The sequence below is a fragment of the Podarcis melisellensis genome, assembly GCF_964234715.1.
Source record: "Podarcis melisellensis genome assembly, chromosome: 1".
Classification (NCBI taxonomy): Eukaryota; Metazoa; Chordata; class Lepidosauria; order Squamata; family Lacertidae; genus Podarcis; species Podarcis melisellensis.
This window is the reverse complement of record NC_138528.1, coordinates 42809229-42831124: the sequence shown is the minus strand read 5'-3', so window position 1 is coordinate 42831124 and position 21896 is coordinate 42809229. Positions and strand designations below refer to the sequence as shown.

At 43.8% G+C, this 21896-nt stretch overlaps 1 protein-coding gene across 1 annotated transcript in view; it reads right to left on the bottom strand.

The window, feature by feature from the left end:
* Positions 1–1589: 1589 nt before the first annotated feature.
* Positions 1590–21896, bottom strand: part of ITPKA (inositol-trisphosphate 3-kinase A) — a 55234-nt gene continuing 34927 nt past the window's right edge. The window contains exons 2-7 of the mRNA XM_081882362.1: positions 13774–13870; positions 11268–11481; positions 10262–10466; positions 8378–8479; positions 7245–7316; positions 1590–6082 (exon numbers count right to left, since the gene is read on the bottom strand). Coding sequence (XP_081738488.1) covers positions 5879–6082; positions 7245–7316; positions 8378–8479; positions 10262–10466; positions 11268–11481; positions 13774–13870 — 894 coding nt within the window. The 3' untranslated portion in view covers positions 1590–5878. The remainder of the gene's footprint in view (positions 6083–7244; positions 7317–8377; positions 8480–10261; positions 10467–11267; positions 11482–13773; positions 13871–21896) is intronic.

The following is a 21896-nucleotide window of genomic DNA, read 5'->3' as shown; positions in this document are numbered from 1 at the left end:
CCTGGTTGCATCTTGATTCATCCCAAGCAGGTCACTTCCTTTTCTACTAATTTCCCCTCAACTTGTGCTATTCTCTCTTGCTCCGTTCTGCCTCTTGCTAGGCTGAAAAACCCAGCTTTCCTTTAAATTGGGCAGTGATCGATCCCATTTCCTCCCTTGCCTTTTCCACACTGGCACAAACAATCCAGAGTTTTCTATGATGGCGCTAAGAGAGCTTTGATACTCTTCACGCTTTTATACTTACACAAATTGCTTTTGATCTGCGATTACCTCAAAGAATGGCAGCACACACAGCTTGCCATCTTGCCCTTTGGGGGTCACTGTAAATATGTAAACCACATGCCTGCTTCTATGCAATTTGAAATCAGATAAAAGCGTATACTTCTATATTTGCAACACACATAAATAAAGACATCCTAACACAGCTGTTTGGTCTTCTGTTGTCCACTACTCAATGGTTAGAAGGAAAATAGAATATCTCTGTTAAATAAGCAGTCAGCTTGTTTGTGCTCCTCATTGGGGGGAAATAGGTAATACAGAGCTTTTTTGGTTAAGAGAGAGAAAGAGAGATCCCAGTACTAATGTCCTAATGCAAGTGCTGTGTATGCCAACTCAAAATGGCTGTCACGTGCACTGTCCACTGATTTTTAAGCTGTGCAATAGCTTTCTTTGTCTGAACAAAAGAGATGAAATGATCCTATAGAAGCATTACTTGTCACCTCTAGCAAACAGGCTTTGAGTGTTCTTGAAACAAATTGGATTCTACACGCACAGAGCGGCAATTCTGCTTTCAAAGCACCTTCCACTCCCCAAATAGTAATAAATAAATAAATAATCCCCACACTATAACAATTTTCAGTCATATCACAATGGTTTAAATAGTGGTACCAATTCTACAGGAACAGGAGTCCTGAAGCTAACTGAGGCGAGCAATACCCTATAAGCAGTTAACATGCCCCTTCCAGCTTACCTCTCAATAATGTCTTCGAATAAAGGAAAGTTCTTTGTCTCTGGCCTCATCTGGATAGCAACGTTACAAACACCTACTTTATTATTTAAGAAAAGGGTTACTTTGCTCTTCCACCAGTAAACATTCACACAGCACTGACAGATGATGCCATCACTACCACCCCAAAGTGTGATTCCTTTTCGAAACCTTTTTAGCTAACACACAATTCCCTGCACTCTTTTTAGCCCAGATGTGTTGATGAGAACTGAAGTGAATACCATATAAAGCAGAAAACACAACCTTTGCCACGAAATAGCAGTTTGGCAGCAAAAGAAAGTATAGCCAGCGTGCAGCACAGTATATTATTGTACCATAAAAAAATACAAATTTGCATATGCTCTTAAAAAGCAAGCAGAAAAGCTGGCAATTGTTGGAATCACAGTTGCCCTGAAAGGGATTAGTTAACCTTTACCTTCCCTGCTGTGTAGAGGAAAATCTCTCCTTTGAAGTTATTTGATAGGAAGGATCAGACCTCTCTCCACAGACGCTATTTTTTATTTTATTTTAAACATCATGACAAGTTTGGCCCTTAGCTACCACCATTTAAGAAAGAACAGAAAAGATTAAATGAGTGGGCACCTGTTTTCAGTTAAATTTATTTGTTATAGCACATTTTGGAAGTATTAAAATCAACCTATACACAGTTAGGATTTCAGAATATTTTTTGCACTGTAGTGTTCAAAGCAACATCCTCTGTAGATGAGACAAGCTTTTTTTTTTTTGTCTGGTTTGTAGTAGAAATGTAGCCTAAGTCAACCATTTAAAAATAAGATTCCCCATCGCTTTAGTCTATTCACAGAATCTAGGAGGAGGAAATTTCCTCATCAATGATGCTTCCAGGCAAGTGTTTATTGTAGGACTGGTGGTCCTCATGCAAGCTTTTCCCCAGCTTCCACACGGCATTTTGGCATAAAAATACCAACCTACGTCCTGCCGCCGCCACCTTCTGGATTTATCATCCTTCCATGGAAAATTCGGTAACTTATTTAAACAAAAAAAACCCTATTGAAAACAACCCATTTGCCAATATTAAGTCTCCTTGTAGAAGCAGCTTTCCTGCAGAAATACCCACAGCATATAAAAGGTATACCTGCCTTTTCTGGACTGAAGTTTCCACAAATTTATATCCTCCAAGGGACTATGAAACAGTCCTTTCCATACCTATTCAAATTCCTTGCAGTTTTTTTTATATTGCACTTTTCTTCCACAAATCAATATAAACGTATTAAAACAATTTACGGATCCTCACAACAACCCTGTGAGGTAGGCAAACTCCAGTTTGCATTTTAAAGAGGTGGGAGAAAACAGATCAGCAGACCTGGAGAAAAAGTTCACATCCTCCAGAGCAAAGTGCTAGTTTATAGCACCTCCTCCTCTTCCTCCTCCTCCTCAAAACCAACCACATTTTTAAATAAGGAAAAGGCAACTGGAGTCCACAAGCTCTCTTGATCAGGGTGTTTTCACCAAAGCTGCAGCAGACTGAAGCAAGCATTTGCTGCTGCAACAGACGGAACTTTTTCAGTGTTCCTGCTGTGAGAACAGTTGGAGCAAAGGATGGAGAGTTTGATGCTACCAAGAGTGGGCAATGGGGCAGACAAAATAACCAGTGTGACCCTGTTTTGTGTATGTGCGTGTGCCTAAGCAGCAGCAGCTGGCTGGTTGGGTTGGTTGGATGGTATGGACCAGGCGGTTACTATAAGGGTGAGAATGAGTAAAGGGAAGAACCACTGAAGTCCAATCAGCCATAGAGTTGGCAAAGATGGGTGGAGAGAGGCTGTCAGATATCCAATTGTGTCAAGTCCACATGCCCAATGGGACCTTCCCTCCCTCACATCCACCAGGCCACTGTGGAATATTGCCTTGACTATGCTGGATATTGACTGTATTTACAATACTGGGAAAGACAGTGCCCATATGCATTCTAAGGCCAGACGCCTCCAAATCTACATGAGAGCATCATCATAAATGTTTGCTGGCCCAGGGTAGAGTAGAATGGCTAGCAACCTGTTGGGACGTCTTCACCTTGCTGTGTTGCACTTCCAGTATTTTAAACATTGGTTTTTATACCGTGACCCACAAATAGGGCTACGTAAAAACTGACAAGCAGCAATATGCAAGCTTACCTCTAAATCCCCTCCCCTTCGAACCTCTTGTGCTACACAGAAACCCTTTTCAACCCACTACTCTAAAAGGCTAGCAGATCATGGAAGCCATTTGAAAACCACTTCTGCTACCCATGCTTCCTTCCCAACACACACCCCATCACCACCAGCAACATATAAAGGAGTAGTTTTCCATTATTAACACAAAAGGACTTTTAGAACACAAATTTCAAAGAGCAATAACTGGTATTATTTTACAAATTGCTATTTTCAATTTTGATTTTCAGAACTGTGCACCCAACTAAATCCTTTATTGGCTCTGCTAGATGGACTTTCCAGCTAATCCTATATTTAAAACACTGTCCTGGGGATAATTAATTACAAGCTTAAGCCAAAGGAGCTTGTTTTGGAGTATCATCAGTTCATCTCTTGGGTTGCTGGTTCTGAATTCCTTAATGAATGTTAATGTGGGGTTTCCCCTCCACCACCTGTTGGGCAACAATTTGCCATGCTTTAATAAGCTTTTCTCGGCAGAAGCATGGAGCTCGATAGCTGAAGCAGCCCGTTTTTGCTGTGTGTTACAGACTCCTAAGGTTTTACTGCCCACCCATTTGCCTGGGCTCAGCAGGCCCTTCCACGGCCAGTGCAGGTTAGGCTGTAGGGAGCGAAAGACCTGCTGTTGCTCCTCCTAAAATTAGCCTCATGCCAAAGTCTGCGAAAACTGACACGAAGCCACGTGGCAGAAGAAAGGAAGCCCAAATATGTTACCTACTAAGAATGGGTGAGCAAAGGGTATTGTTAAAAAATTAACTTCATGGGTAAATATTTGAAAAGCTGAAAGATATCTACTAGCTGCTCTGACTGCTAGTTTCATGTCTGGCTAAGTCATGATCATGCTGTCAGACTAGGGATCCCTTATACCTTTAGCTATGGAGCATGCTATGGGTGAATTCTGCACGATTTAGCCTAAGGCAGACTGCACGAGATAAGACCATGGGGCCATGGCAACCCAGTCATCACACAATGGCCACTGGCTGCTTTCCTCTACAACTTTAAGAATGCCATGTCTGCCTGCATGGAACTCTGGATCATAGCCAATAATTGTGTGAATACATAACCAAGCATAGCATGATTATTGGAACTGTGTGGCTGGAATGTTGAACAGTGAAGATGCATTCTGCAATACCGGTCCATAATGATCAGGGGGCAATCTACGTGCCTTCAAGCGTCTCTTGGGGGAAAGGAGTTTTTATCACAGTATTTCCCTGTTATGCAAACTATCACCTTCACAGCAGTCCTAAAATAACCCTTTGCATGAGAGATACCACATTCACCTGATACACCAAGTGGATATACTTTGCCCAAATGAAGTGCTTAGCGCTTAATGTTTCAAGTGCCCAGTACATCTCTATGGGGAGAATTTTTTTTTTAATTCTTGCAAAAATCTGCTGATCCAAGTAATTTCAACACCAAGCAACTTGACTGGTTGTTCTGATTTCTGGATGTGAAACATTTCAATGTCACCTAAATTAGTTAAGTTTTTGCTTTGTTTACTAAATAAACCAAGTCACTAAGATGTGATCCCACACATAGTCATATGCATTCCAGCTCACGAGTGGTCACTTCTGGGCCACCACCACCCTCGATGAAATTCAGTTGCCCCGAAATTGACTGCTTGCTCCCTAGAAGGCAAAGTCTCTCCTGGATCACACACTTTCAAACCTGGACAGCTTTATGCAGTCTCAGGTGAAGAAAAGAAGAGGCTAGCAATCATGAAGAAGCACTAATACAAAGCTTGGTGCAAATTGGAATTGTCTGGTTTCAACCTCTGCTTCCCTGTTACCATGGCAGCTCCTCTAACAGGTAGCGCTGATCCAGGTTCCTCTATAGCATACAGGCTCCAATCAAAACATGTATTAGACTGCAGTTCTGCCCATGATGAGTTTTGGGTGGTTGATTAAAAATCAGTAGGACTTACCTGTTGCACAGTTGTGGTCAGGGTTGCAGGGCAGATGTGTGCAAGATATTTGGGGGCGGGGCTTACTGGCAAGCTGCACATGTTTTGGCAAAGAGAAACTAATTTGTGGAAAGCAGTTAGCGACAAAATGGAATGGCAGAAGACGAGAAGGAACAGAGGGGTATGGAGAGTTGTGTAGGGCACAAAAACTCTTGCACTGGCTCCTGGAGCCCAAGGTGCCCTTTGGTTTCTGAAGCTTCAACAGCACTTTGTGCGCATCTTTAAACTTTCCTGCACCACCATTAAAACTAATATATATATGAGAATGAGAGTTTGTAAATTCTTCGCCAAGTTCCAAGCTGCCTGGCACACAAGTGAATGCATGGAATGGGAACATTCCTATCTAACAGTGTGAGCAGCAGCAGCAGCAGCAGCATGAAGGTTAGGAAGTCTGCTTATTACTTCTGAAGACATTTCAGACGAGAATTCCAATATTTTCCGTCCCGTGTGCTCCAAGCAACTTTCCCTCCAGGAAGTAGTTGTCCTGATCCAACGTCCAAATGTTCAGAAATTATTCTGTGTTAGTTCAATAAAACTGAAGTTAGCCCTTTGCATTCATGGCTAACCCTGGATTTCCCAGGCTCCCAGAGGCTGGCTCTGAGTTTCCACCTCGTTTCTGCAGCAGGGTAATGCCCCCAGCGTCTGGCAAAAGTTTTAAAAGCTTTCCCTCTGACTGGAGAGGGGGGGTGTTGATTCTGGAAAAATTAAAAGCAACTGAGCGGTCCTATAGTGACTTTGTGCCAGTCCCTCTCATCTCTCAAATATATTTTCTAAGATGTCGATCAAATTGTCCAGTCCAAGTAAGTAGCCATCCTCTCGGTTCCCTTCCTGCCAAGGGATCCTATGATCCAAGGTCTGCTCATCTGGAAGAAGGGTAGTCTTTCCAAAATCAATGAGCCACACATTGGCATGCCCACTATCATCATGCACAAACAGCAGTGAACTTCCAATTACCTGCAGAGGAGAGGGAGAGAGAGGCTACTAGATAGTTTGTAAAAAACTGGTGTCTTGCTGCTCCTGGCTCCACCCGCCATAAACTTAGGGCCAACACATGCCTGTAGTTGAGGATTAAACAAATTCACTGAGGGATCCACTGGCCTGATCCAGCAGGCTCCTTTAATGTTCTTAAGTTTTTTATTTATTTATATAAAGCATTTTAATACTGCTTTATATTTAAAATACCTCAAAGCAGTCCACAGATAATAAAATATACCACGAACAATAAAAGACACAACATTTAAAAATCCAAATAGTGCATCATCCATAATTACCAGGCTGCCCCCCCCCTTTAATGATTAGGAAACATCTTAAGTGACCACTGAAAGTCTCCACCCCCACCCCCCCCCATCATTCAGCCCAGACACTGAAGTCTAGCTCCGAGGGCCTTCTGGCGGTTCCCTCACTGCGAGAAGTGAGGTTACAGGGAACCAGGCAGAGGGCCTTCACAGTAGTGGCGCCTGCCCTGTGGAACACCCTCCCATCAGATGTCACGGAAACAATTATCTGACTTTCAGGAGACAGCTGAAGACAGCCCTGTATAAGGAAGTTTTTAATGGTTCAGGTTTTTTTACTGTGGTTTTATAATTTTGTTGAAGCCACCCAGAGTGGCTGGGGCAACCCAGTCATATGGGTAGCATATAAATAAAAGAAGAATACTAATGATCACCGTCACCATCTATTTCTGAGGGGAGACTGTTTCACATGATGGGTATGAAAACTCTCCTTCAGTTGACTAAATGATGGATCTCTTGCAAAGAGCATCATCTGATGACCTCAGGGAGTGGGTAGGGTTCTATAGGAGGTGGTGGCATTCTCTCATTCTCTCCTAATTTGCTTAGGGCCTTCTAAATGAACAGCAGAACTTTAAACTCAGCTCAGTAGCTGAAGTGGCAAGCTAGGGCAGCTCCTTTCACAGGAGTGTTATGTGCTCATGTTAGGTTACCTCTCTGTGCAACCTAGTTCCTACATTCTGCAGCAGCTTCCAAACCAATCCCAAGAGCAGCTTCCCCCACTCCACACACACAAAGACAGAAGGCATTGGAGTAATCCAGTCTTGATGCTACACTGTTTTCTTCACATGCTGCCTCCTTGGCCTTCTCTCTCACCCACTGCTCACCTCATGCCGTTTAAAGAAATTAGAAGACTCAAGAACACCACGAATTTCATACAGACGCCTCAAGTATTTTTTCTGTGAAAAGAAGGGGTGGAGGGTTGAATCACATAACATTTTACTGTCATACAAATTTTTTAAAAACCTGGTAGATGGAGGAAATTGCTTCAGAGACTGCTTTACCACAGAGGAATTTGAGATACTACCCACCAGAAACATAAACACAAATCTTCTGAGAATGGGAGTTTCGTGAGCCAATTTTTTGGGCACATTATGCTCTTTTGGCGTTTTAAGTTGCAATTCACCCATTGCACAAGTGTTTGGTCCCAGAGCCGGCAATTAGTGATAGCTAAACATCTGTAATATTCTCTCTGAAGGCTTTCAGCTCATCTGTTCAGAGTGTGGGAAACACAGCATGGAAAAATGAAACGGAGTTCCCCACGACCCATGATGCAATCTGAACAATGTTACTCTGTCAGTGAAAAGAAACAGCATCACACATCTGCTAATGAGGTCAGAGGTCTAAAGCCTACAAAGCACAAGGGTTTTGTGCCTGATAGGAACCGTGGTAAGAGGATCAAATATCCATGTTCAGAGCTGATCTGTGTTCTTGGTACACAAAGGGCCTCACTGCAGGGATGCAGAATACAATGTGTTACCTTCCTTTCATATGCTTAAACTATGACCAACTATAATACCACAAAACCACAGGAAAAGTACTACTTATAGTGTGATATTAATATTTATCGGCCACTGTTCAGATAAGCCTCCAAAATAGCATACAGCAATTATAAAATACAATAATTTTAAAACAAGAGAGAGAGATGAAGCAGCCAGCATCAATGATAGCAGATCTATTTCTAAGAAAACTGGGAGTTGGTCTACTATCACACATGCAACCTCTTCCCACCCGAGATGATCCATTGGGTCAACCTTTTACCCAGGTTAAATAAATCTGGCGAGAGCTTCTTAAAATAATGGGTCTTATTACCAGCTGCTCTGGAGGAAGTGGTGGCACCTTGGCCTCCTGTAAGGAAATGTCCACAGCTCCCGCTCCCTATTCGTCTACCACCAGCCCTCACAGATTTAATGAGCCAGGCCAGCAAAGCGCCAGTCTCAAACTTCCAAGTATAGCTTACCAATATAGTTGTATCTCCCTTAATGAATTCCGCAAAAACCTGGAAGACTTGGTCCCGTGTCTTCGTTGTCTTGAAGTTGGTGTTACAAGTCCCATCAGCCTTCTGTAAGGAATAAAAAGAAGGGAGATGGAAGACGTCCTTCTGCACACAGAAGAAAGAAGAAAGGGAAGACACCAGCATGGAGACAAAGAGGAGAGGAATCCCCAAAAGGTGAAATTGGCTGGCTTCTCCTCAGAGGCAGCTGAACTAACTCCACCAGGATTGTTACCCCTACCCTGAATATTAGCTGAATTTACAGCAGTGTGGTGCAGAGCAGGGGAGGGCAGAAGGTAGATCTTTGGGTGATTTGCAGTAGAACGGCAAGGATTTCTGGCTACCAATTGTATCAACAGCAGCATCAGCAGCTATAAAATGAACCCGCTTCATCCAAAGTTATATAGCTGAAAGCTGTTCCTCTGAAAACCTAGGGTGACCAGGAATGGATTTTTGTGTAGAAGGAAGGAACTCCATTCAGTTCTGGTATTTAAAGCAAATTCCTTGGAATTACAGTGGTACCTCAGGTTAAGAACTTAATTCGTTCTGGGGGTCCCTATTTAACCTGAAACTGTTCTTAACCTGAAGAACCACTTTAGCTAATGGGGCCTCCTGCTGCTGCCACGCCGTCGGAGCACGGTTTCTGTTCTTATCCTGAAGCAAAGTTCTTAACCCGAGGTACCATTTCTGGGTTAGCGGAGTCTGTAACCTGAAGCGATGTAACCCAAGGTACCACTGTATTTAATTCTAAATGGCTAGCTCTGGTCAGTGGATCTCAGGGTTCTAGGTTAGGCATAAAGTAGATCCCTTGAGCTTGAAGTCTGACAGCCCCTGATACACAGTGCCAGATTACGACTGGAAAGACCCAGGTTCAAATTCCCACTCAGCCATGAAGCTCATTAGGTAACCTGAGCTAGTCACTCTCAGTCTAACCACAAGCTCCTCAGGTGGCAAACAGGATAGAACTGTATTAAATACATTACATAAATAAATAAAGTATCACTGAGACTCTAATACAAACATGTATTTTAGGATATGGTGTACATTATAAACAAGGTGGGCAGGATAAAAGGAACAAATACTGACACTTAATGAAAACAAGCTATGCTATTAAATCATGCTTCTGGATGCAATGCAAAAGAGCCCTAGAAAACTGATATAATTCTGCTCTGGGTTGTAGTACAAAACCTATCTGAGTCAGATTTGGCCTTGTGCATGAAACATTTGGCTGCAAAAGTGTGGGCCAGCCTAACACAACAAATGTATGTGTCTTGACAAGAGAAAGTTGTGAAACTGCAGGGCACATCGTGGGCAGAGACATCCAGCAGCACTCTGGAGTGATGTACTACAGCAGGCCTGTGAGGGCAGCGAAAATATCCTTTCAGTCTGTTGCCAGATGGTACACTAGAAGCACATTCTGCAATGCCAGCATTGCACTCATTGATGGAGAAAATCTGACAGCATCCTCCACATTTCTCAACGAACACCAAAGCACGGCCTCCTTTCCAAAAGGTTATTTTATTTGCGTACCACACAAACACACATCATCCCGACCTCACAATGGCCAACCAGATGCCTATGGAAAACCCACAAGCAGGATTGAGAACAAAACCACTCTCCCCTCCTGTGGTTTCAGCAACTGGTATTCAGGTGTGTTACATCAAGCACCAGCCATTAGTGTGAATGGGAAATACCAAGATAAAGTTCAGCTGAAGTGCTTGTGTGTGGATGACCCATGCACACAGGGAAAAAATGGATCTGTGCAGCTCATGTGAACTAACTTTCTTATGTACATACAGTCTAGGATGCTGCAGCTAGGGAAAGCTAGTTTAGGAATGGAAGATGTCCCACCTTAATCCCTTCGATCCTGAAACCCAAGTTAGCGCTGGAGCTGATTGTCTCCCTCCACTGCATATAGCGTGGTTTGGTCACTGCATGCTGTGAGTTCTCCTCCTCTGTGGGTGCCAGAGGATCTACATCAATCATTTTCTTATACATGTCCTTACGCAGCTTTGGTTTCTCTCGCGCTTTAGTCAATTCCTCCTCCAAATACGTCCTGCAAAAATAATAGGAAACCGAGCACTTATTTGATACGCCCAAGAATATTTCCATGCCATTTCCATTTACCGTATAGGGAGCTCAGTGTTCGTTACATAGAGAAATAATTACCCTCTTCAAGATAGCATCACATTTCCAAGAAAACTCTGACCAATCAATATCGGGACTTTGAACTCTGAGCCACAATCCATGGCAAGGGTAAAGGAGAAGCACTGGTGTAGCTAAATGTGTGTGGTTTTTAAAAAACAAACAAACCACAATCTGTAGCCAAGGTTTGTTATTCGCTTACTGACTACAGTTTGTTAGCAGCAAAACAAAGTATTATCACTAGTTCAAATGTAACACTAAGCCAGGAACCATGGTTTGTTTCCTTCAGGCGCAAGCAAATTTGGTTTTGCTCATGGGTGGTAAGTCGTTGTTTAATGCTCACCATGACATTCAAATACAGTGGTACCTTGGGTTAAGAACTTAATTCGTTCTGGATGTCCGTTCTTAACCTGAAACTGTTCTTAACCTGAGGTACCACTTTAGCTAATGGGGCCTGCCACTGTGCCGCCACCGCGCAATTTCTGTTCTCATCCTGAAGCAAAGTTCTTAACCCGAGGTAGCGGAGTCTGTAACCTGAAGCGTCTGTAACCTGAGGTACCACTGTTCATCAGAAGGCAGAAGGGGCTCACAATCCACATGAAGTTGAGGGATGGGTCGACCCAACATCAGACTGCCATCCCCTCAAAATCACAGCTATCAACAAGCCGCCCACAATGAGACAGCAGAGATATTGTTGTTTAATGCCTCCCACCTGATTCCCATCTTGCAGTCCATCACACAAGGCCCTTCAAAATTAGCTAGAAGGTCATCTAGTTGCATGTAGGACTCGCCATCTCTTTCCACCACGCCATGGAAGACAGGGACGCAGGAGCGCAGTGGGTCATTCATCAGCAGTTCAAAGCACTTCTCCTCATTCTCAGAGTAGCGCTTCAGGATCGTTCCACCATCAGCTGCCTTGAAACTCCCTGCAGTAAACAGAATCATGATAACTTGCAACTTTCAGTCTGGTAGGAGGGAAAGGTCTCTTCGCCTAGTTTGACTGCCGCACCTCTTTCTTCCAGCTGAAATACTTTCCTGGAACAGTAACATACGTGCCTTGTAAAAAGAACACCCAACGCAAACAGTGCCTGTCAAAACACACACACACACACAGCCAGCATTCAGATGGAATCACAGAAAAAGTTGTCTCCACTAATCATATAAACATGTCCAAGTCTAAATGCACTAGACTACACAGGAGGTTAACAGGGCAAACCACATTATTACTTTGGTAGCCAGATTCAGTGATAAAATCTATGCAATGCTACCACTATGTCCTGAACTGAGCTTCATCCTGTACCTGCTCTTAGCACACAAGAGAGAAGCTATCAGTCACTGATCATTAACCAACAATCCATGTCTAGAAGCCAAGTTGTGCACTTCAAGCACGCACACGCTCTTCCTCCAGCCCCCTCAGAATCCTACAGCTCCAAAATCTCACTACTCTGAGGCTCCAAAGGAATCTGTTCTCAGCCACACAGCCAACAAAACGAAGCTGGCTGCGACAAGAGGTACAGAGGAAGCAGCTTCCACAACTGTCGAGGCGAGTGTAATGTCAGAATCTGTTTTTGTTTCACTCAAATATCTATCAATCCATAAATCTATTAATCCATTGCCTTCTGAAACAAATTTATACCCTAAAACGCAGCCAGCAAGACTGAACCTGAATCTTACATTGTCTTCCTGCACTGTAAGCTAGTTCACGTTAGCTCCTGCAACTGCAGGATTCTCTGTAGCCGGCATCAGAATTCACAGGGTTCTCTTGGAATCAGTGCAAAATGAGCTGTAATCAATTAATCCTATTCATTTTTATACAAGGAAATGCCTCCTGCTCCAGAGAACTCTGCACATAGCTTTGTTGACTTATGTTTTCCTTTAACCTCAGGCAGTTACTATAGGAGCACTAAAGCAACCATGCATAAATTACATCAAGTCAATTTTTAAAAAGAAAAAGAAAGAAAAAGCTTGGCCCAAGCTATTGCAGCCATTTCTACAAACACTACATTAAACATAATCTGCTTAAGCAGCTCCTTACTGGCCACCCTGCCAAACTTTCCTTTCCATTCTCCGTGACGTACACTTTCAGCACATTACAGAGGTGGCCTTGACAGTGTTTGTTTCTTCTTGAGAGTTTAGGCTCCAGAAACTTTCCTGTGTAAGGTTGGACCACAGACTTAGGTGTAGAAGCCTACATAGGTCTATGGACAGACACAGACAGACAGACAGACAGACACACACACACACACACACAGAGCTAAGTCCTGAAGGATGCAAATGATTTACATCTATTCCAGACATTTCACAAAGAAAATTCAACTGAGAAGCTAGTCTCATGGACAAATCTTTTCTTGCATGCCATTGTTTAAGTGAAAACACAAATCAAGTACTACCAAGCTGCACAGTCAAGACATGATTACTCTTTTTAAAATCACAAAACAGACTAGGTTCATATCTATTAGAAACTCTGTGCTAGCATTTCTTATCAATCTTCTGGTTACTGTCCTTGTCTGAAAAACTGACCCTGTGTATTATACATTTTTCTTCGCATTAGTGAAGTTAAGAAGATACCGGGCTATAGCCAACCATGTTGCTGAACAGTAAGGTTTCTCACAGGACAATGGGTAGGGAAACAATTGTTTAAAATGTCTCTCCTCCCCCTGCCCCACAGTGTCTCTGTGCCCCTCTAAATCTACTTTGGAGGGTTCCCCAAGGCTCTGGAGCAGATCTCGGGGGGGGCATGGAAGAACTTCTGCGGATAACCCCCCCAATAAAATGGCTATCCAATCCATTCTGCTGGGCAGCACAACTGGAGAAAACCCACTGTTTTATATCAAATGTGATTATTTTAACAAGATTTCTACAAGCTCAGAGGGCACACTGGAATGGCTCCAGAACCACAAACAGCTCATAATCTGTCTGCTAGACAAACAAGCAGACTTAGTCAATTAATATACTTCCTTTTCCCATCAATTTACTTATTTGAAGTGCTTGTTGCTCATCCCCAAAGGTCCAGAGTGCATAGCATATTGACAATCAGATAGAAAAAGCAGTTCTCTTGCCAGAGATAATCTAGGCATACAGGGCTGATTGGTTTGCAGTGTCCAGGTAAAGAAGGGGGGGCATACTTCCCTCAAAATCCTTTCAATCCTTCCATTTTCATCAACCATTTTATTATAAGCTTCCTATTTGTACAGAGTCAAGCCAAGAAAAGTTTTCACCTGTGTGGCCAGCCAGCTGCACCCAGGAGTATCTCTTCTTGAAGGGACTGATGACTGGCAAATTGACAATTGTTTTTAACGTCTGCCATGCTTTTTTCTGAAACAAAGAAAGGAAAAATCATTAGTCTCGTCACAAACCACATAATCAGGCATTTGTGCACGGAGATGCAAGGTCTCCTGCTTGCACTTATGGCTCCCCACTGACCTCCAAGGCCAACCTGATGTGACATGAAAGTGGATTCCCATTAAAGACAGTCTCAGAAACTCACCTAATTGAACAGAGTGTTGATCAAAGGCTAACACAGGCATAGCTAAGTCGTAATGCTCAAACTCAAGGAGAGGAACAGATTTTTAAAGAAATGCACAGGTCCAAAATAACAGCATGCTACCTAATCCTGGAGTTGGGTAACTTATTTTAAAAACCAAGTCAAAAAGCTGTATCTGCATTCTTTATCTCTCTCTCTCTCACCCCCCAAATTTGCCAAATTTTTTGACAAATCAGTTATTTGAGCTTCTTGATAACTAAACATTATTCTTAGGTAAAGAGAGGTTTGGGGCAGGTGACCCAATCCAAACAACATGGAGTTACTGTCAGTTGATGGTTCAACCTAAGATGGCTGTGAAACACTTTCAATGGCTACCAGTTCCAAAGTATAGGTGGTGCTCACCTTTAAAGCTCTTTAAAGACCTGGACACCCCAGGGACTGCATGACTGCCCACTGCCACATAATCAGTGTTAGAAGCCCCTCTCTGGTTGCCTTGAGGTGGGTTGCAGCAGCTGAGAGTGCCATTTCGGCTGTGGCACCTCGCTTCTGCAATGCTCTCATCAGGGAGGCTCACTTGGCATATACACTATAGTCCTGTTGACACCGAGCAAATATCTTCTTCTTCTTCTTTCCCCAATTCTTTTCAGATGCCAACTGAATGTGGTTTTAATCCGCTTGTCTTTTACTGACTCTTGCCATTTTTAGCTCAGTTTTGATCAGTTTTATTGGGTGCCCCACCCTTGAAAGACCTACACTGGCTCCCAGTATGTTTCCGAGCAAAATTCAAAGTGTTGGTGCTGGCCTTTAAAGCCCTAAATGGCCAGTATACCTGAAGGAGCATCTCCACCCCCATTGTTCTGCCCGGACACTGAGGTCCAGTGCCAAGGGCCTTCTGGCGGTTCCCTCACTGCGAGAAGCCAAGTTACAGGGAACCAGGCAGAGGGCCTTCTCAGTAGTGGCACCCACCCTATGGAATGTACTCCCACCAGATGTCAAAGAGAAAAACAACTACCAGACTTTTAGAAGACATCTGAAGGCAGCCCTGTTTAGGGAAGCTTTTAATGTTTAATAGACTATTGTATTTTAATATTCTGTTGGAAGCCGCCCAGAGTGGCTGGGGAAACCCAGCCAGATGGACGGGGTATAAATAATAAATTATTATTATTGCTAGCCAACCTAAAAAGCATGCATACTTCAGAGTGTGATATAACATTTCAAATAAATACATTCCTTTTCTACCTCCCCTCCCTGCGCTAGCATTTTAACAAGGCCAGAAAACGCTGCCATGCAGTGTCACCTTGCTAACACCTTTCTGTTTTAGTTGTGACATCTTTGGACATACTTCTGTTGGCCGAAGGGGAAAGTGAACAGCTGCCGTATCAACAGAAGAAAATGACCTTTAATACCACCACACGCAGAAATATGCACGGAAAGACAAAATACCCTGCTCTCCGGAACTGAAACTGGGATGATTAGTTTAACAGTATTTTTTTATTATTATAAAAGATTCCCAAAGCCCTTTTCCCCTCCCCAACCGATCAACTCCAAGGTTCCCTCAACAATTAATGTGCAAAAGCCTTGTTTTGCAGTCAGGAAGGGCCAGGGAAGCAATTTGGCAAGCCTAGCAATTACTATGCAAACATTTCACTAAGATAAGGAGCACTCCACACTGATTCTCTCTCTCTCTCTCTCACTCACCCATGGCACCATATCCTCCAGATACCTTAAAGAACAGGATAAGGGTCTTGGTGGAAGAAAACGACTAGTGTCTCAGTCCAGGGCTGCAGCATTTTGTTCCACAAATAAGACTGCTGCCATAGGAACATGAATCGGGGAATATATAAGTTTTCTGCACGGATTGCTCCATTGCTAAGCAGAGTGTTTCCACTCCACCCCCTGCAGAAGCCTATGAAACTCCCATCACAGCACTTGCAAGTGCTATGCCCTGTTTCTGTCCTGGGCTTTCTTCTTCCTCGTGCCCCTTTCTCATTCCACAAGCTAAAACATACCGCACAGCTCTTTAATCCCGTCCAGAAGGTCAAGCTAATAGTAAATATATTTGGGGGTTCAGAGGGATGGGGGGAAAGACACGTGTTTTCCTGCCAAGATCTCACAGTTCTACTAATCACACATTTCACTTAAATGCAATTAAAGGTTAAAAATGTGTAAGGAAATGTGGCTTGAATAGCTGATGGACTAGTTTCAAAAGGCTGGGGGGGTTTTTTTGTTTAATTAATTACCATTAGGAGAGGGGGAGGAATCCTACTGACGAGCCTGCCTACGCTGTTAAATTTTCATGACCCCTGGATCCTTCTCAAAGAAAATCTCTGCTGGTGCTCGGAGCAAAAATGATGTTGGAATTTTCTCCCCCTTCCCTGAGCTCTCACGCTCAACGGTACAAGCCCACACAAGCCCACACAGTGCTATTATGATAGCAAGAAACAAAAGGGGAAAAGACTTTTTCTTTATAGACTGAATTAATTGCCAGTCATCCTCCTCTATTATTTCTTTTACTTTTATATGTCCTTTGAGCTGAGTTGATAATTCTAAGGCTCAATATATTACACCAAAATCTCTGCTGGATAGAATGTCTCACGTTGTCTTAGGACAGCACTTTAGAATACTGTAATTGTGTTTGTTGGATCAGGTCCATCTTATCAAGCACTTCAACTGTGGCCGCCCAGATTCCTCTGGGAAGTTCAAAGGAAGTCAGGATGGTGACAATTGTCTTCTGCTACTTTACTGGATACAAGCTCTGAAGGTAGAGATCCTATTTCTTGCCTATTACCTGGTAACAGCCAGACTTTTCCTTCACCTCTCAGTACAGTTCTAGGTGTGCAATGATCTGAATGTGCCAAAAACAATTGCACGCAAAATAACCATGCCAGGCATCTCCATTCAACAAGTCGGCATTATTTATTGATTTATTAAATTTGTATACTGCCCTTCATCTGAAGACCACACAGCGGTTCGCAACATAAATACAAACTGAAAACACAAAAAACAAATAAAGCAGAAACAAAAGCAAAACAAACTAATAATTCCCCCTCCCACAGACACATTTAAAAGGCCATAGAATGTTAATTCGCCAAAGGCCTGATTGAAGAGAAGCATTTTCACCTGGCGCCTAAAGATATGCAATGAAGGGGCCAGGCAAACCTCCTTGGGGAGAGCATTCCACAAACAGGGAGCCACCACAGAAAAGGCCCGTTCCCATGTTGCCACCCTCTGGACCTCTCACAGGGGAGGCCCACAATAAAGGGCCTCAGATGATGAGCGCAGGGTACGAATCGGTTCATATGAGGAGAGGCAGTCCTTGAGGTATTGCAGTCCTGAGATGTTTAAGGCTTTATAGGTCAAGACAAGCACTTTGAATTGGACCCGGAAACTAACCGGCAGCCAGTGCAGTTGCGCCAGGATCAGTGTAATATGTAGTGATCAGGTGGGTGCTCAGACCATCTTGCCCCTGTGAGCAACCTGGCCACTAACTTCTGTTAGTGCTGAAGCTTCCAAACCATCTTCAGAGGAAGCCCTGCACTGAACCCAAATTGCTGTTTGTTGCGCTTCAACTGTAAAGAGCAGGTTTTCACAGGGAAAGCTCCAAGGCAAGAGAGAGAGACAGAAAGGCCTTGGACACAGGGCATTAAATCACAATGCTTGTGGAAAGAGCGGAGGAGAAAGCTAAGTGTGGATAAGCCCTTGATCCACCATCCTAGACTGCTGCCCACAGGCCTCCCGATATTCCAGCAACTCTCTCTCAGAAAGAGAGGGAGCTGGAAGTCATGTCTCCACACTGGAAACAGAAGGGAGGGAGGGAGGAGAACGGTTTCCAACTGTTCCAGCCCCCTTCGTCCTCCTGGGACAAAGCCCAAAGGTGCCGAGTCATGACAGGATACACAACACTGGTGTACTTAACACTTTTACAGCTTTCGGATGCCACGGCATAAATTAAGAACAACTCCATTGGCATTGGAAAGAGGAGCAGTATAGGTTCAGATGAGTAACTACAGCTACTTAGCAACGAAGTGGACATTGACTTGCTGCAAAGAAAGAGTAGAAACCCACAGGCTCCATTACTTTCATTTTTTAAAAAAACACCACCACCTTGCATGCAATATGCTGTGTGATCACTGCAGGAGGACCTTGTCGATTAGTGGAAAGCGTGTTTGAACTATGCTGCTGAGCGGCTGGCTTGAGTGCGCCTTGGCTTCGTCATGCTACATGAGTAGACTGAGGTGCTTTGTTTGCCTCAAGACAGGTACTGGCAGAAATGAAGAGGCATGTCAGATGCTGAGCTACTGCAAGGAATTTTCACAGCAGGGACAGATGGATCCACCCTTTCCCATCTAATGCTGGTTTAGCCCTTTCAGAAAACTGGCTCAGTTTCATCCCGTTCATCGGAAGATTTTTATTTTTTTTAAAGAAATTATTGGAAAAAACAAAAAAGCTGGCCCATTTTACAAACAAACAAAAAGGCACTTCTTTCTGTTCAGAGCAGCTAATAACTGTTGTTTTTTGTTTTCTAAAAAACTGTTTTGAAATAGCCCCAGGAAGTGATTGCATGTCATAATGTACAGTCCCTTCCTTGGGTATTGTACATATATAATGGCCTTGTAAAGCTACCAGGACATTGTACAGAAAATTAAAAAAATGGCTAGCATGATAAGTACATGAGGGCAGCCATATTTTTCTCTAGGGGGAATTTGCTGTTGGATGAGTTCCACCATTTTACAGCAGAGCTAATGTGATCGTGTCATTATCTGTTTATTGCTCTTTTCTCCTCCCAGCCCTCATGTAGTCATCAGTGCCACAACACAGACACTGAAAATGCAGGTTCTTAACCACTGGCATGAACTTTCTGGTAATTTATCCTTAAGAAACCCAAATTGAATGAAATAATGTTTGGCTTTGGAGACCCCACTGCATTCAGTTTGGCTGAAAGATATAGGAAGCCTCTTAGTTGCTGCAGTACACATACATCTAAGGGTCAAACTAGGCATGAAGTTAATTGTGTGACTACTTACAGCAGTAGTTTTCAACCTGTGTTCCATGGCACCCTGGGGTGCCTTGAATGATGGCCAGGGGTGCCACAGGCAGACCTGGCCTCTGTCCCTCTTTCCTTGCCTCCCTCCTCTGATGCCCTCTCACATCTCTGCCTCCTGAAGGCTTGCACAGTTATTTGTTGCAGCAAACCTGGCTACAAGCTCCACGGGAGAGTGGTGCCTCTGGGGCTGGCCAGGGGGTCCTGGTTGCCAGAAGCTGAGGTGGTCTCAGAGTAAGCAAAACAAGTGGGTGAGGCAGCCCAGCCAGCCAGTTCACCAGTCCTTGCTTCTGGGAATGGACAGACAAGTCCCAGGCCCCTGTGGAGCAATGTGAGGAGGCACCTCTCTTTGGGGCAGGGGGGGCGTGCGTGGCAGCTCAGAGACCAGGGGGCGGCGGCAGCGGCTGCCTAAAGGACTCCCAAAAAGAGGGGAGAAGAGAGGAGACTGAGGGAACACTCCACAAAGCAGGGTGTTTGAAAAGCGGTGAGGGGTTGCTAGCTCTGCAGGCAAGGGGTGACATAAATAGGTTCCTGAGCCCCACAGGGGTACCGCAGAAAGAAGGCAGTTGGTCAAGGGAGCTGTGGACTCAAAAAGGTTGAAAAGCTCTGGCTTACAGGCTCAAGGATCCCTCCTGCCCACTTAGGTGGACCTGAATTTTCGCTCACAGTATGTGTGGCATTTCAATCACACTTGCAATGAAGTCCACGCTCCCTGCCGATTGTCCAGCCACACATCTCACATGCAGTACACGGATGAATTTAACAATACCAGGATGTTTTCCCATCAAAACATTTAAGACCAGCCTTTGTCTACTAGTACATCCCCCATTGTGTTGTGTTACTTGCCCTTCCTCCAATTCCTCTTCAGTGGGAAGTGCTGTGTCCTCCAGATGTTATTGTGACATGTTCTAATATGTGTGGGATTCCTTCCTCAACAAAGTTTTACACCCAGTGACCAGTCATGAGTAAACCAGGGGTGGAGGAAGCTCAGGTCAAAGGCAGGCCTCGTTATCTACCGTAACTCTCGAGAATTTCCTAAGGCCGCAACACGCCTCACCAGCCTAGCTCAGTGCTCTCCTGAAGTGCTTTTGCCTAGCTGGGGTGTGTTCTTGAACTGTAAGGCAATCTCTCTTGCTTGTCTCGACCGAGAGCTGTGTCAGTGTGTGCATAGAAACCTCTGATGTTTGCATGGCTGGAATGCAAAGGAAAGTGTCACTTCTACTGCTCTGGCCATTTTTGCCTCTGACCCTAGGCGGCAGCAGCAGCAGCACGTGTCCCACGCCCTCAGAGGTTGCTTCTGAGGAAATGCAGCCCTGGGCTTGAAAAAAGCTCCCCACCACTTAAACAAATAAATATTTCTGTGTCATTGCTCACTGCTGTTGGGATGAAGGCTGACTAGCGAGCGATAGGCATTCAGCCAATGGTGCACTACAGCATTCAACACAATCCAGACCTTTTCAATACCAAAAAATATGAGGCTGTGGCATTAGCCGGGTCTTTTCCACTATGACAATAATGGACAGCAGCAAGAGGTGTGGAACTCTGCTTTACATTTGCAGACAAGAACACAGTCACAGGTCAGAAAAAACACTGCACCACTAAACTAAATATCTATCTTCATTTGCCTCTCAGGTTTGTGTATATTCTGGACACCTGTATGTTCACAGTAGAAGGGAGGGATGTGCTAAGTTGGGACGGAAATTGCATCTGGGAAGTCTCAAGTGTCTGGATTTTTAAGCCATTCTACATCTGCATTGTACAGGAGTATTGGACACATGCTTCATATTTCCTCTCTCCACTTTCACACCTTAATATATCCTCATCCTATGTCTCCAAATCCTGGTTCTATACTATCACTATTCTTGCAAAACAGATTCATTTTGGAATCAGATTATGAAAACATATGGGCATTTCCTTAACATGCATGATAGATGCCAAGCACATAATCCAAGTTTCCTTTTCACAGAATTAGCATTTTGTTTTTGAACACACAGTCCCTGACAACCTCGCCATTAAAATGTTGCTTTTAAAACACGTGACTAGAATTTCAGAAATTATCCTCTAACGGTTCCATAAGGAGATTTCTCAGAGTGAAAAGCAGCATTTTAATGCAGAAAAAAGATGAGAATGGGTAATTCTCACATTCCTACCTTATAAAACTCTATCCCAAATTGAATTTACAAACAGTTTCTGAGAACAAAAACTCTCTACCCTGTCTACCCACAAGGAAAGCTAAATTCAAACAGACAATTTTCCATTTTCACCCCTGTGCAAAGTGGAAGAATGAACCAAGCCCTGTATAACCAACTCCCAACCACTATATTAAAGAATAGGACACAATTAGTGGCAAGGGGGCTTTAAAAATGGGATGTCATGATTGAGTGAAGGTGGCTCTGGAAGGAAATGCAGTCCAAATATGACTCCCATCATTTCTGAACACTGGCCATGCTGGCTGGAGCTGAGAGCCAACATTATCTAAAGGACACCCACCCTGGCTACCCCTGACATAGACCATATGTGGGCTTCTCCCTGGCTTAAATTGGGAGGCATCTCTATGCTGCTGACTCTAACAGAGATCTGTGAACCCACAACACTTTGTCACATGAAGACTGCTGCTTGGGGGAAGAGCGAAGAAAGAAGCAGCTGGCAAAGCCAAAAGAGATTTGGCCCTCGCTGCTTCTCTTAAGCAGGGGTGCCTCTGATTGGAAATATGTGAGCAGCTGTTCTTGAAGTCCATAAAACATCTACATGCACAAATCAGACACACATTTTGGTCTGAGACTCAGTCTATGCAAAACAGGTATTTCTGGTTCCAA